This window comes from Spodoptera frugiperda, chromosome 2 (assembly GCF_023101765.2).
Source record: "Spodoptera frugiperda isolate SF20-4 chromosome 2, AGI-APGP_CSIRO_Sfru_2.0, whole genome shotgun sequence".
In the NCBI taxonomy this organism is placed as follows: domain Eukaryota; kingdom Metazoa; phylum Arthropoda; class Insecta; order Lepidoptera; family Noctuidae; genus Spodoptera; species Spodoptera frugiperda.
Genome location: NC_064213.1, coordinates 7,699,776 through 7,712,812, shown reverse-complemented (window position 1 = coordinate 7,712,812; position 13,037 = coordinate 7,699,776). Strand labels below are relative to the sequence as shown.

Genomic DNA, 13,037 nt, shown 5'->3' with positions numbered 1-13,037 from the left:
TGTTCTAAAACTAAATAACTATGTAAAAATCAATAATGAAGGACACGAGACTGATCGCACCTTGCGCCTGTTTCTTTTTAATTTAAGTCTGTGGTCTAGCGGCCAATGAGCTAAAACGTTAAGACAGGTGCCATCTTCCGGGTATTCTCTCTAACTTCAGGTCGCCACTGTTTCATAATAAGATTAAGCCATGTTTCAGTGTTAGGTGGTTACTTATATTATTATAATAATAATAATAAATCTTTATTCGCCGAAATATGGTACAAAAAAGGTGGTAACAGGTAATTATGTAGCTAAACACATTTCGCCTTCAGTAGGCATGCGAAAACATAAAGAACTAAAATAACCCTATTATTACATATAAAATTATATTCTATACTTAAAAAAAATCTTCTAGGGTATAGAAGCACTTTTCAATAAGCCAGTCTTTTAATTTTCTTTTAAATTTCGTGGTAGGTAGCTCTCTTATTTCTCTAGGAATATTATTATATATATTAATTATCATCATTGAACTACACTCGGCGTCACAAAAATCGCACCTCTTTAAAAGTTCCCTTCATAGTCATTTTAACCCTATTAATCAATGGCAGACATATGACTGTAAGGTATCATTGGAAAGGCAATTCATTTAAGTTTAAGAATAAATCAATGGATTTGGTTTTTTGTTTACCAGGGAATAAAAAAAGCAAGCAAATGCAAATGGTTAAAAAGTTACATTTTATTTTATCAGTAATAAACAACTTAAAACCTAGTGTTACCCTCCCTAGCCCTGATGACTGCTTCCATGCTTTCTCTCATGGACGAATTAATGTGACAACAGTCTCTTGAGGAATGTTATCCCATTCTGAATATTTTGACAACATTTTTTTTAACGTTACGTGCTGATGAAATCTGTTGTGTTTAGGAATTCTAACTGTTGTTAATTTAAAGGTCGTTAAACGTACTTTTAATTGATACCAATATTAATAATGTGTAATGGATTCGTTACTGGCGGGACATGTTTTAAACTTACAATTTTCCAAGAGGTGCGATTTTTGTGACGCCGAGTGTATTTTTCTTATGTAAAGTACTTCTACATCTTTCCATTCTTAATTTTGTAGGATCCCTCTGTTTAAATTTACAATTCTAGTGAGAATTGTACCTTAGGATATAATTGAGGATAGTTTCGTACAAACATACCTATCTCAGCAATGTATAAGGATACCACATTCATAACACGTAATTTTTTGAAAACCCGCACCGCATATAGCCCGAATACATTTTTTTGTGCTATAAAAACTTTGTTTATATCTGTAGAATTACCCCAGAGAACAAGACCATACCTCAAAACAGATTGTACATAGCCATAATATTCTGTAAGGGCTGTGTGTGTGTCAGCACTTTGTCTAAGTTTCTTTAATGCATATACAAATCTATTTAGTTTTTTACATGTAGTGTCTATTTGCATCTTCCAATTACAATTTTCGTCCAATATTAAACCTAAAAATTTTACACTCTCTTGTTTTGATATTTCCTCACCATTGTATACGATGTTAATCTTTTGTGGCACTTGCTTATAATTACTGAATTGTATAAAATTAGTTTTTGACAGGTTTATTTGTAAATCGTTAACGTTTAGCCAATCAATTATTGTGTGTAAAGTACTGTGAACTGTTATAACTATTAGTTGACTACAACTTGCGAATTGTTATTCATAGGCTAGGCATAGCTAGGATTTGGATATACGAGTACCTAAGTAACGACTAACACAATGACGTAAAGACTAGGTACAGGTTAGTGTTACCGGGGCTCCGTCTCGATATGGCGGGGCAAAAAGCAGGAGTAAGAACGGGGTGGTTTTTAGTAATTAAGAGACTGACACTCTCTCGCCTCACCCAAGTTAGAACTCATAGGATGATTTTCCCCCTTCAAAAAATAGGTACAAGTTAATATACCCGCCTGTACATTAACCCGGTTTTATCATAAAAAACAATACAATGATCTTGTTTTACATAAATTCCAATTAAACCCATAACAAATAAAAGCCAATAAGGACGTGTCCACACTTAATACTCTTAAGTAAGTACCGCCTTACTAGTGCTGCTATGAGGAACACTTAATATGTAATCCTAAGTAACGGCTACTATTAATGAAGGAAAGGCGCCGACTGGTCACTAATACTTGGATGCAGTCTGGTATTTTTTATTCCAATACCAGACACTCGATCGTTAGTAACAGTTACAAAGTATCTGTGTACCTCTACCGTTACACATCTCACCCCACAGCACAGGTTTTTGTATGAACTATCTTTCGTCCTTACTAATTGACTTTCTGTAGGATCCATTTGCAGTTCGCTTCAAACGTGCAAGTCTAGAAGACATTGGGGAGTATAAGAGTTGTTCAGCAATGAACCTTCTGTGCTGATAATTGTTGGACGATGATTGGTCGAGTGGCTGCAACCACGACTGCTGAGTTATAAGTCTCTTTCAGGTTTCTAAGAATGGCATTAGTGAATATAATAGATACGTTGTACCTATAGGTATGTCTCTGCTTATTCCTTTTGGGATTAAAAGGCATGTGGACTTGGATGGCACGGCACTAAAGTATAGTACGACTTTGTTTTACTCGCACGTTTAAAGTAATCAAAACAAGAGCGGATTGGCCGGCTCGAATTAACCAACCAATCAAAGCACTAACGCACCTTCGTTTCGAACGTAAACTCATACTAAGAGTACTGAGTGTCTTCGGCGATGTTTGGCACATGTCTATGTAGTTATGATCTGCAAACAAAGCGTTTCAATACAGCATCTATTTTAAACCACAAACACGTGAGTATACGTATAATCCACGATTTCAAAAGTAACAGAGCAGAATTAAATCGTGCGGTTGTTATTCACGTTGCGGAATAGCCCTCAGGCTGTACAAAACTATTTATTTGCCGTCTGTGCTATGTTGCGTCGTGGTAAAGGAAAACATAGATCATAACGCTTGCTTTTGACTAAAATAAATCATAGCTACCTCGTTAGCGAGCATAAATACACATTGCCATGAGGACCAAATACTAACAGTTGAGGAAAACCTAATTTACATTTCGTGTTTACTCAAAATACTTATTTTATTAGGTAATAATGGCCTCCTCATATAACCCATAATTTAGATTAGTAAGTATTAGTAAATAGGTAGATAGTTGCACTTTAACTTTTTTAAATACCAGCACCAGCAAAATAGAAACCCTCACATTTATTGTGACATTTTTAATTCACTCAAACTTTATCCCAATATGAATCATAAAATTAGAATTAGTTGTAAATAAATACTTAAATAGATAAGTGGTACCTATATCTTCATAGATATATTCATTGCTAATGCGATACACGTAACACGATTACAAAATAGAAGCTAAAAATAAATGCAACGCTCAATGCTGTTTGCTGCTTCACCGATAATGTAATTTTAGAAACTTATAAATGTACCTGCAGAGTAGATACCCTTAGATATTATTGGCTTAAGATACTGGTTTTTAATTTCAAGCTCGTAGCCAGCGGTTCCATGGTGTAATGGTTAGCACTCTGGACTCTGAATCCAGCGATCCGAGTTCAAATCTCGGTGGAACCTGCATTTTTGTCAACGACATAAAAATTATCTCCGCTATCACATAATACCTATGTACGGTGATTTTTACTGTTTTTTTAATTATATTTTTATACATTTTTCTCGTAATATTTACGCATAAGGCGTTTATTTTTCAAAAAGGTACCTACTAGGAATTAATGTGAACTAGTATCTGAGACGTAATAAATAATTATAATTGTATTATTAATGTAAGTTAAATACAAAAAGGAAACCGATGTCGTAGGTAATTTTCCTACTAACTATAGTCAAGTGTGCTTTAGGTGAAAAAATATTTGTGGTATATTAACTTCTCGGTTTGCGTTGCCTTGGTAATGATTGAACACAACAATAAGAGACATTGTCAATGAATAGCAAGTACACGTGCTAAAATATTTGTTTTGTATTTGTAATCAGTTGCTAATTATCTTCTAGTACATGAAACAGAAACCTCATTTATTTAATAACGATGCAACCAAATAAGCTGAAGATTATAATGATTGGACCGTCAGAGGTAACAATTTCCTTCAAATAATATCTTAAGAATTAAAAGATATCTTAATAACACTTATGTACTCTCTTATCAACCTGATTTATCATATTTATATAAGTATCACACTAACATAAAGTGCACTGAATACCTAGTATTATAGTTAGGTACCTACTTTCCTGTATACGTACTTTAGTACTTCGCCCCAATGCCTACGTAATAGACTAATAATGAGTACTATGTATTATTTACTTTCTTTACCTAGTCCATTTAAGTACATAATAAAGAGCTCAAGTTGTATTTCAGAGTGGAAAATCAAAAATAGCCAACTTTATATCTGATTCAATCAACATTGAAGAAGTTGAAGTTCCTCGACCTACCCAAGGAGTACGGATAGTGGAATTTGAACTTCCTAATCTGAATGTAAACGGGAAACCTACGAGTACTGATATAGAACTATGGGATTGCAGCGGTGACCACAGGTAAATAGATTATTACCTATAACATACTATCATTTAGCTACCTAATAGTTGTCAATATCAAACTGTACCTAATAGTATCTATCTTCATCAAATTGCAAGTTACAAATAGCGCCATCCATCGAATCAAAGCTTCAACATTTACCTTGTAAACTATAGATCAACAGGTATTATACCTGTGTAGAAGCATACTTATGTATGCGTGTTGTTTATATTAGTATGTAATACTAATATGGCAGTTCGTTCCTTTCACTTATTCATAATTCGTTTTTAACTATTTACTGCCCATACCTACTTACCTACTTCTTAGTTTTTGTTTTTTATTTAGATTTGAATCATGCTGGCCAGCACTGAGACTTGGGGTTCAGGGAGTGATCCTGGTGTGTGCCCCTAATACTGCGCAAGTAGCAGCTAGAGAAATGGAACTTCTATATAACTACTTCGTCTCACAACCCAAGCTGTCAGCCAAACAGTGCGTTTTGTTTTACAACTGCACTGATGATCAAGAAGATATGGATTCTTTGAATCTTTGTAAGTTTATTATAATCAGAGATAAAAACCCAAGAGGCTAAACTTCAATTTTAATGTATTGAACATTTTTCTTTCAGCCCCTACATTTTCGAAGGTCTCTCAAGTGGCAATTAATTTAAAAACTGGTGGCAGCCGTTTAAAAATAGATTTCGCCAGCTTCATTACCTCAGTTCTACAAATGATAAATAAAGACAGTTCTTAGATTTATCTCATCGCAGACTTTGATTTCTCTCGTGCATACTTACGTCATCCCAACATCCGCTGATGATAAGAAAACTAGAATACATCAAATTCATTATTCATTTATTCTGGTTCTCTAAATGCATAAGGAAGAAGACACCAATCAGGCATACGGGGTTTCTGAAAATTTTACACTCATTTTGTATTACATACTTACTCCCGTTAAGCTTTTTCTGAAACATTAAACCAAAGCAGCTCCACAATATTTGATTTTATGTTATGAAATCTTTTAATTTCTTTAATGACCTACATATAATATGTATAAACAAAACAACTAAAAATAAGCAGTCTGAGCAGGTATGACCTCACTGTTTTTAACAAAACATGTGTTAGACGTATCAGTTAATACCTACTTGAGTTCGAAAGTCATTGTTATTTTTGTATAAAACTATAATAAGACTCAAGAATCGCAACCCATTACATATTACGATTAACATTTTTACAGTTGAGTATCGTAGACTTTAAGATAAGAAAACGTAGTATTATAGCAACTGTAAGTAAGAATTTATGATGAGTTTAAATATTTTGGGAACTATTTTATTATTCATGAAAAATATTTTTAGTAACAGAAAATAGATTTAGCTAGGTCTCTTATAAAACATAATTTTAAAGATTGAAGAAAGAGAAGATATTTCGTAGTAGATCAAGAAACAACGATGACTTTCAGTTTTACAACACAACTGCTAAAATAATATACGTATTCCAATGTCCTGTCTAGCTGATCGTTAGCCAGGTAGTAATCTAAAAGATGAAGATATTTTTATTAATACATAAATAAATAAAAATATTTTATATAAAAGGTATAAAAATTAAGACATTGATAAAATATTTATAAACATGAATTTATTTTAAAGTTGAGTAGGCCCGTCTCTTCTATGATTTGAATACAATATTTACCTACAAAATTAACATTATAACATTGTAGAGGTATTTTCTTTATATTGCTTTGCCACTACGTCTGAGAATAGTATTATATTTTACCACATTAGTAATACAAAACTTAGTTTTTGTTGATTGTTAGAATCGAAATTATAATGTATAATGCTCAATGAAAAAAAAACATATAAATCTCGACGCACGCACTCAGTCTTAAAACATTTGGCTCTTATATGAGTAATAATATTTATTATTAATTTTAATAAACTTAATTCAGTATTTAATAAAATTATTTTACATAATGATACTGAAATTGATCAATTACACTACATAAAACGTATTTACAATACATTAATGGGACCTTTCACATTAAGCTTTATATGTAACCTATACCTACAAACTACTAAAATACAACGTAACTATATAAGTCTGTCATTAATAATATTATCACCTCGATCACATTTTGCTGCATGTGGAAGGAGTTTTCTAAATTAAATTAAATAATTTATTACGTTAACTTTATGATAAAAACAATCGAAATATACATAACACCTAATTTCTATCATTCTTCCAATTACCACGATCATTGAAATTTTTTCGATCTCTGTGCCCTCTACCAGAACCTCCGCGATTCCATCGGTCGTTACCTCGTCCGCGGTGGCCGCCGCGGTTAGGGAACCGTGGGTAATTTTGATCACCATCCATAAAGTTGAAATCATTACCAGGTCCTGGGCCATTATATGGCATATTTCCAAAGTTATTAGGTGCACCAAACTTATTAAAATTATGTGGCATGTTCGGCGCTATCCCTAATAAGCCAGGCGTGGGACCTGCCCGAGGATCCTGCATGGATTGATTATAGCCATGCATATTACCTAAATTCATATTATTCATACCTGCCATTCCCATAGACGACATATTCATCATATTCATGTTACCGCCATCCATTGAACCCGGCGGTCCAGCCATGTTGCTGTTCATACCAAATGCCGTTTGATTAAAATTAATTGGAGTTTTTAGTAGAGCTTCTTTAGGTTTTGGCAAATAGGAATACTCGCCATTTTCATTTAAAGTGATACCCAAATTTGTAAATATACTACACAACATACTATTACCTTGTATGGGTGCTAGATCGAATTTTTTACCGGGTAACCTTTCCTGTTGGAACTGTTTAATCATTTGCGTTACTGGTGCTAGGTTTTGGTTTACAAATATTTTTTGTGTAGAGCTCAGTTCTTTATACCAATTGGAATTTTGGAGTATCGTTTGCAAATCTAAAGAATTAGACTTTTGATCTTGAAGAATGGTTTCAGCGGCATCTTTAGGTTTCCTTCGGGGGTCAACACGAGGTCCGGTAGGTGTCGCAGCAGTTGATGGTTTATTTGACTTTTCACTATCACTATTAGACTCGTCAAGAGATAATCTAAAAACTTTTCGAAGTCTAGGATCCACTAAAGCTTGAGATTTAGCTGTACTATTTCTGATATCGGTGTAGTCTGGTCGTGGTACATAGATTGGTACTACTTTATAAGGTATTGGTGGGTGGCTGTTAATTGACCCATTTATTTCTGAAGCAGGCGTGTAGTTAGGAAGAGGCTTAAAAGGTAAACCAAAACGAAAGTCGACATCTCCACTAGTTTGACGCAAATCGGTATCGCCGAACGCAGGAAGATTAAAGTCAGATTTCCGTAAATCAACATCAGTTCGACGTCGGCCGTCTGTCGGCTCGCCATCAATACATTCATAAATTGATATTCTAGGTTTTTTAGTAGTCGTCTTATTAGATTCAGTTATTTTTTCTGGCGATCGTCTAGCTCGTGGATCTCGTGGTCTACTTTGGCTTGGTGAAGCTGCTCCCTCTAAGCTATTTTCAACTTTATTTTCTTGCAGATTGTTTTTCATGGTATTTAATAATTTTGTAACTTCTTCGCTAATAGCAAACTTGGAAAGATCACCTAATTTACTTAATACAGTTGATGGCTCTATAATTTGCGGGGAGGATGCCTGTGGAGATGGAGATTTCAGTTTCGGGGAAGAAATTGGAGACTTCCTTTTGGTTCCCTTTTCCTCATCACTTGAATACCATTTCTCATCTATTAACAAATTGTTGTCTTCATCATCTGTAGTTGAGCGACGATGTCTTTTTTCAGGATTTTTAAACAGTGGTTCTGGCTGAAGAAATCTTATATCTGTATCACATTCTTTCGTAACATCGTCTATATTAGAATGCAATATTCTTGGGCCATCGTCGGAAAACGGAAGAACTCTGTGATCTACGTCTTTCGATTCGTTAGAAATCACTGGTTTTTCAGATTCATATGATTCATTTGAAATATCGATATTTTCTTTGTCTTTGGACGCGAACTTTAATGCATCTTTTGTGTATTGATCAATATCGATCATATCTTTACTGGTTTGTGATTCTTTTTGAGTAACGTTACTTGAAGATGTAGTGTCTTCAGGTGTTGGAAGCATCACAGACGGTTGGAATCGCATGTCAACGTCTTTTCCAGGTAAATCAGACGGCACTGTTGTAGTATTAGATACAGGTATGGGTACAGGTGGCACCCTTAAATCTAAATCCTTCGTACCAGTAGTTTGAGGTATAAATTGTGGAGCTGCGTCATTATTGGTATTAATAAGTCCTAACTTTTGAATATTCATTGTATTTAATTGGATTTCTGTTATTTGTTTCAATGATAAACCTATGCTATTTAGTTGCAACACGGTTAATTGGCCAAGTTGATCTAAATTTTCAATGCCCATTTTTGTGAGATCTAAAATTTGACGAGGTGTCAAAACTCCAGTCAAATTCTTGATACTTAGTACATTAGTTGAATTTGTATTACTATTTGGCGAATTCATATTAAAATTCTGATTATTAGACATATCATTTTGCCATCTTGACTGTCGTACTTTTGGTGAAATTTTATTTTGCCTCTCATTCATAAAGTGGTTACCTTGTAATGATTCTCCAGCGGCTTGTGGATTGGGTATGTTTAGTTCAAACAGAGATGGAATATTTTTGTCAGAGTTATCGGAAGCGTCAGAATATTGTTGCATTAACTTTGCCTGAGTATTTTGCAACATTTTTAAAGCTCCCTCTCTGTTAAGGCGCGGAAAGTCTCCTAATATTTCTTTAGGAGCAGATTCTATATGCTTTAAAAGTATATTTTTTAAACCTTCTGTTAAGGGTTTACCATGTGCGAATTTACATTCATCTTTGTATATACAAGGAAGCCCAGTATGATAATATTTACACGGAAAATCAGCATGCATGTACAGACATTTGTCTCTTTTTGCACAACAATCCATTAGGTAAAACTTGCACAGTTCCATTTTCCTCGGAGGCTGTGCATCATGTGAATAAATGCAGTCATCGCCTTTATGACATTTGCCTTGCATATAATATAAGCAGACACCGTCGGGGTCTTGCATTGGATGAGTGCCTCGTCTCCTATCATTCTTATTGTTTTTATTACGTTCTCGCTGTCTGTTATGTCTCTGTTGTCGTTGGTGCTGCTGTCCCCTAGACTCCTGACTACTATCAGATGCGCATGAATCTCTATCATCATCATATACATCTACAGGCGACTGTCTGTGCACTGGAGAAGCGCCCCTTACACACATCATTTCACTTTCATCCATTTCATCTGAAAAATCTTGCTTTTTACGCTTTTTACTCGGTCCATCTTTGCTATCATACTTCTTACGTTTTTTGTGTTTACGACGTTCGTCAACGTCATCCTCGTTATTGGCGTCCATGCTTTCCATTTTGTTCATGGCCTTCCTAATAGCTTTCTCAATATTACCAGCGAAATCATCTTCAGTGGGACTAGAATATTTACGACTTTTTTTACCTTTGTCCTTTGACTTTTGTTCCTTATTAGATTTGGATTTCTTTTTCTTACCTGATTTTGAATAGTAAAAATCTTGGGAATCAGATTTTTCCGATGATACTTTATCTTCAATAGTTGGTACAGTTTCTATACCTTTTTCTTCAGATGCAATTTCCGTTGTTTCTTCACCTTCGCTCTCAATCTCGCCATCTTCTAAGTCTTCCATCTCAGCATTCGCCACAGCTTCCGTCATCTTGAAAGTCTCACTGAAATGATATAGGGATATAATGTTAATAATTGTGATTTACAACATTTCTTATATGCAGAAAATATTATTTCGTAACTATGGGAAACTCAATTATATTATCATCTATATTTTATTATCACTTCGTAATAAGATCAGTACTTATTGATGTAATTAATAGATACTACGTAAGATAGAAGATTATATTGAATTATACTAAATGTGCAGCTTCGTTTAGTAGGGTAACTAAACAGTGGTAAAGACAACAACTTATAAGAACAGGGAAGTTAATATTTTTGGTTTTTCTAGACTTAAAATACGCCACTAGCATTTGTTACTTAAGATCAAAATAGATGGCGCTGTTTATACACAAATATTCACCGTGATTATTTCCTCAAAAAGGTGGATGAAGAGGTAAATATTGATTCCTCTACCGTTGCGTAAATAAATTTGATAAATTTACTCAATCCACCTAAAAACAAAACAACTTTCGACTTTACACATGGAAGTTAAAAACTTCCTTGTGATGTCAATTTGGGCTGTAATTTTACAATAAAAGTGGATAAAATTTTGATACTTTAAATATTAAGATAAGAAATACCTAAATAGACTCAAAAAGTTGCACAATATTATCACTGTCGCGGGGCTTGTAATTATTTGGCTAATAAAAGTAATGACCAGACAAAGGAATGTCGTAATTATCGTCCAAACAAGCACAACATTATCATAGATGCCAGTTTTTAGAGGCGTTGTGTTATGATTATGGTTTCAATTTTTCATTATCTACCTAATTTGCGCTATCTTAGTTATAAATGAATAAAACCATAATTAAATAAATGCGTCATAATCTAAACCAAATTGCTTGCGTTCCTGCCCGTAATCAATTTGTATTCTTAGCATGTCGCCGCGATCACTTACTGACTTCCTAAGAAGTGAGAAAGAGATAGCAACAATGCTAAAAATGCTATTGTAAAAATATGCGGATGAAACGGCAAATACGTCATGCAAAAGAAATCTACATCGTCATACTCGCCATTTTTACAGTACAACACGACCAAATTAAAAAGACATATAGCTATATATTCTGGGCAAAATTAACAATAGAATGTCACAGATTTTATAAAATATAGATCTATGCCCTCGGAAAAGGTTATCTAGTTCAACAGAACTGAAATGCAAAATACGTATCTAAAACTCACACAAAGACATCACATAGCACGTTTCAATGTATAAATAACAACGCCCTTTGTGACTGTGCAAAAAAATTAATAATGAAAATGTTCAGCAATTAATTTGCTGGAATAAAGTGTAATAATTTTCTAGTCATCGAGAATAAATCTCGTTTTCTTTCAAATACTATACCTAATATTCGTCGGAACAATAAGCATTGGGAATGTATCTCCAGGTATCACAAAATTACTTAGATGTTGCGCAGTTTGAAATTCAACATGTATGGCAGAAGTCAGTACAATAACTGTTCTTAAGCCACGACTTTCAATAAATTTAGGTAGATACAGCCAAGCAAAGCAAGCAGTGGGTGGCCGTTCACATTTCACAATATCTAGCTGCGCGCTGCGCTCTCGCTACGATTTGAATGACGTCAGCCTTCTAGAACGGCGAGATATCTGTCCTTCCTTTCATCGAGGTCACGAGGCGTATAACGCTCACACACACTAGCACAAAATATCAAAGTGGTCGATATCCATACGTGTAAAAATGGCGTGTAACCTACTTATCACTACCTAACGACGATCTTAATTTAGCAGTATTATAATAATGCAACAATTATTATAGTAGGCAGAACGCAAAAATTTGAAAGAACACGTGCTAAAAATAAAATAATAGAAAACAATAATTAGTTAATTACCGACACCAAAATTAGCCCCTTTTACGGTATAATTATGAGTTTACAATATAAGTACACAATTTACAATCTGATGTTTATAAAAATTAAGAATGGACAGTAATAATATCATGCACAAAATAAATAGTTCCGATTAAGATATTCGGAATTTGTTTGTACAGTGTACGAGCATGGCTGTCAAGCAAGACTTATCGCTTTGTTACAGCCGCCATTTTTAACCAGGCAGTAAATAATAGATCGAATGATACGATTACCGATTTGCAAATATTATGCAATTTATCCTTCGTAACGCGATTTAAACAGTTATTTGTGTAACGTAGATGAATATTGCACGTGTAAGGTAATTTCCTCAAGCTGACCAAGCACTTCATGTAAAAGGGGACACGCATTCATAAAAATGGCCTATTGAGTAAATAATATTAATTGTTACCAATCTTACATTAATGAACGAATCACTAAAAGCGACTACTATACGCCATGTAAAATGTAAATTTCTCGGTCATGTCCTGCATAAAGACGTAACAATTCGAGTACGTTATATTGATATCGAACGACGACTGTAGCAGAACATTGCGTTGATCAAAAATTTTTAGTTTAAATTTTTATCGCACCGGATAAGGAAGCGCTAGTGTTGTTGCTCCAGTGCGCCCTCTGGTTGACCAAATTAACAGATCTTATCCGGTCAATTACAGGGTTTTATAATTAATATTAAATCAAGTTGATTTATTAATTTTAAATGTTCGATGGAAAAATACACTAGATTTATATATTAGTAACAATGTTATCTTTTTGTGTTCAAAACCAAATTATTTCAATATATATATAAAAAGTTACGAAAATGACTACACCAGTGTTGCTAAGCCAAATAATGATAATTAATTTCTTG

General features: G+C 34.0%; 2 protein-coding genes and 1 non-coding gene across 6 annotated transcripts; 2 read left to right on the top strand and 1 right to left on the bottom strand.

Annotated features, from left to right (window-relative positions):
* Positions 1-3,522: 3,522 nt before the first annotated feature.
* On the top strand, positions 3,523-3,594 carry Trnaq-cug (transfer RNA glutamine (anticodon CUG)). The gene has a single exon. It is a non-coding gene; the product is annotated as a tRNA-Gln (tRNA).
* Positions 3,595-3,965: 371 nt separating this feature from the next.
* On the top strand, positions 3,966-5,300 carry LOC118268731 (intraflagellar transport protein 22 homolog). The gene is made up of 4 exons (XM_035583346.2): positions 3,966-4,102; positions 4,385-4,560; positions 4,886-5,088; positions 5,166-5,300. The coding sequence occupies exons 1-4, from the start codon at positions 4,058-4,060 to the stop codon at positions 5,288-5,290; spliced, it is 549 nt and encodes a 182-aa protein (XP_035439239.2). The 5' UTR covers positions 3,966-4,057; the 3' UTR covers positions 5,291-5,300.
* Positions 5,301-6,151: 851 nt separating this feature from the next.
* LOC118268722 (protein suppressor of sable) lies at positions 6,152-12,755 on the bottom strand. Of its 4 annotated transcripts, none has more exons than XM_035583324.2 (2): positions 12,591-12,755; positions 6,152-10,309 (listed from the first exon to the last, which is right to left on the bottom strand). In XM_035583324.2, exon 2 carries the CDS (start codon positions 10,294-10,296, stop codon positions 6,757-6,759), a length of 3,540 nt encoding a protein of 1,179 aa, XP_035439217.2. In that variant the 5' UTR covers positions 10,297-10,309; positions 12,591-12,755; the 3' UTR covers positions 6,152-6,756. The 4 variants fall into 4 exon arrangements, with proteins under 4 accessions (XP_035439217.2, XP_035439216.2, XP_035439219.2 ...); XM_035583323.2 differs by lacking the exon at positions 12,591-12,755 and adding an exon at positions 11,650-12,560; XM_035583326.2 differs by lacking the exon at positions 12,591-12,755 and adding an exon at positions 10,889-11,045.
* Between the last annotated feature and the right edge of the window lie 282 nt (positions 12,756-13,037).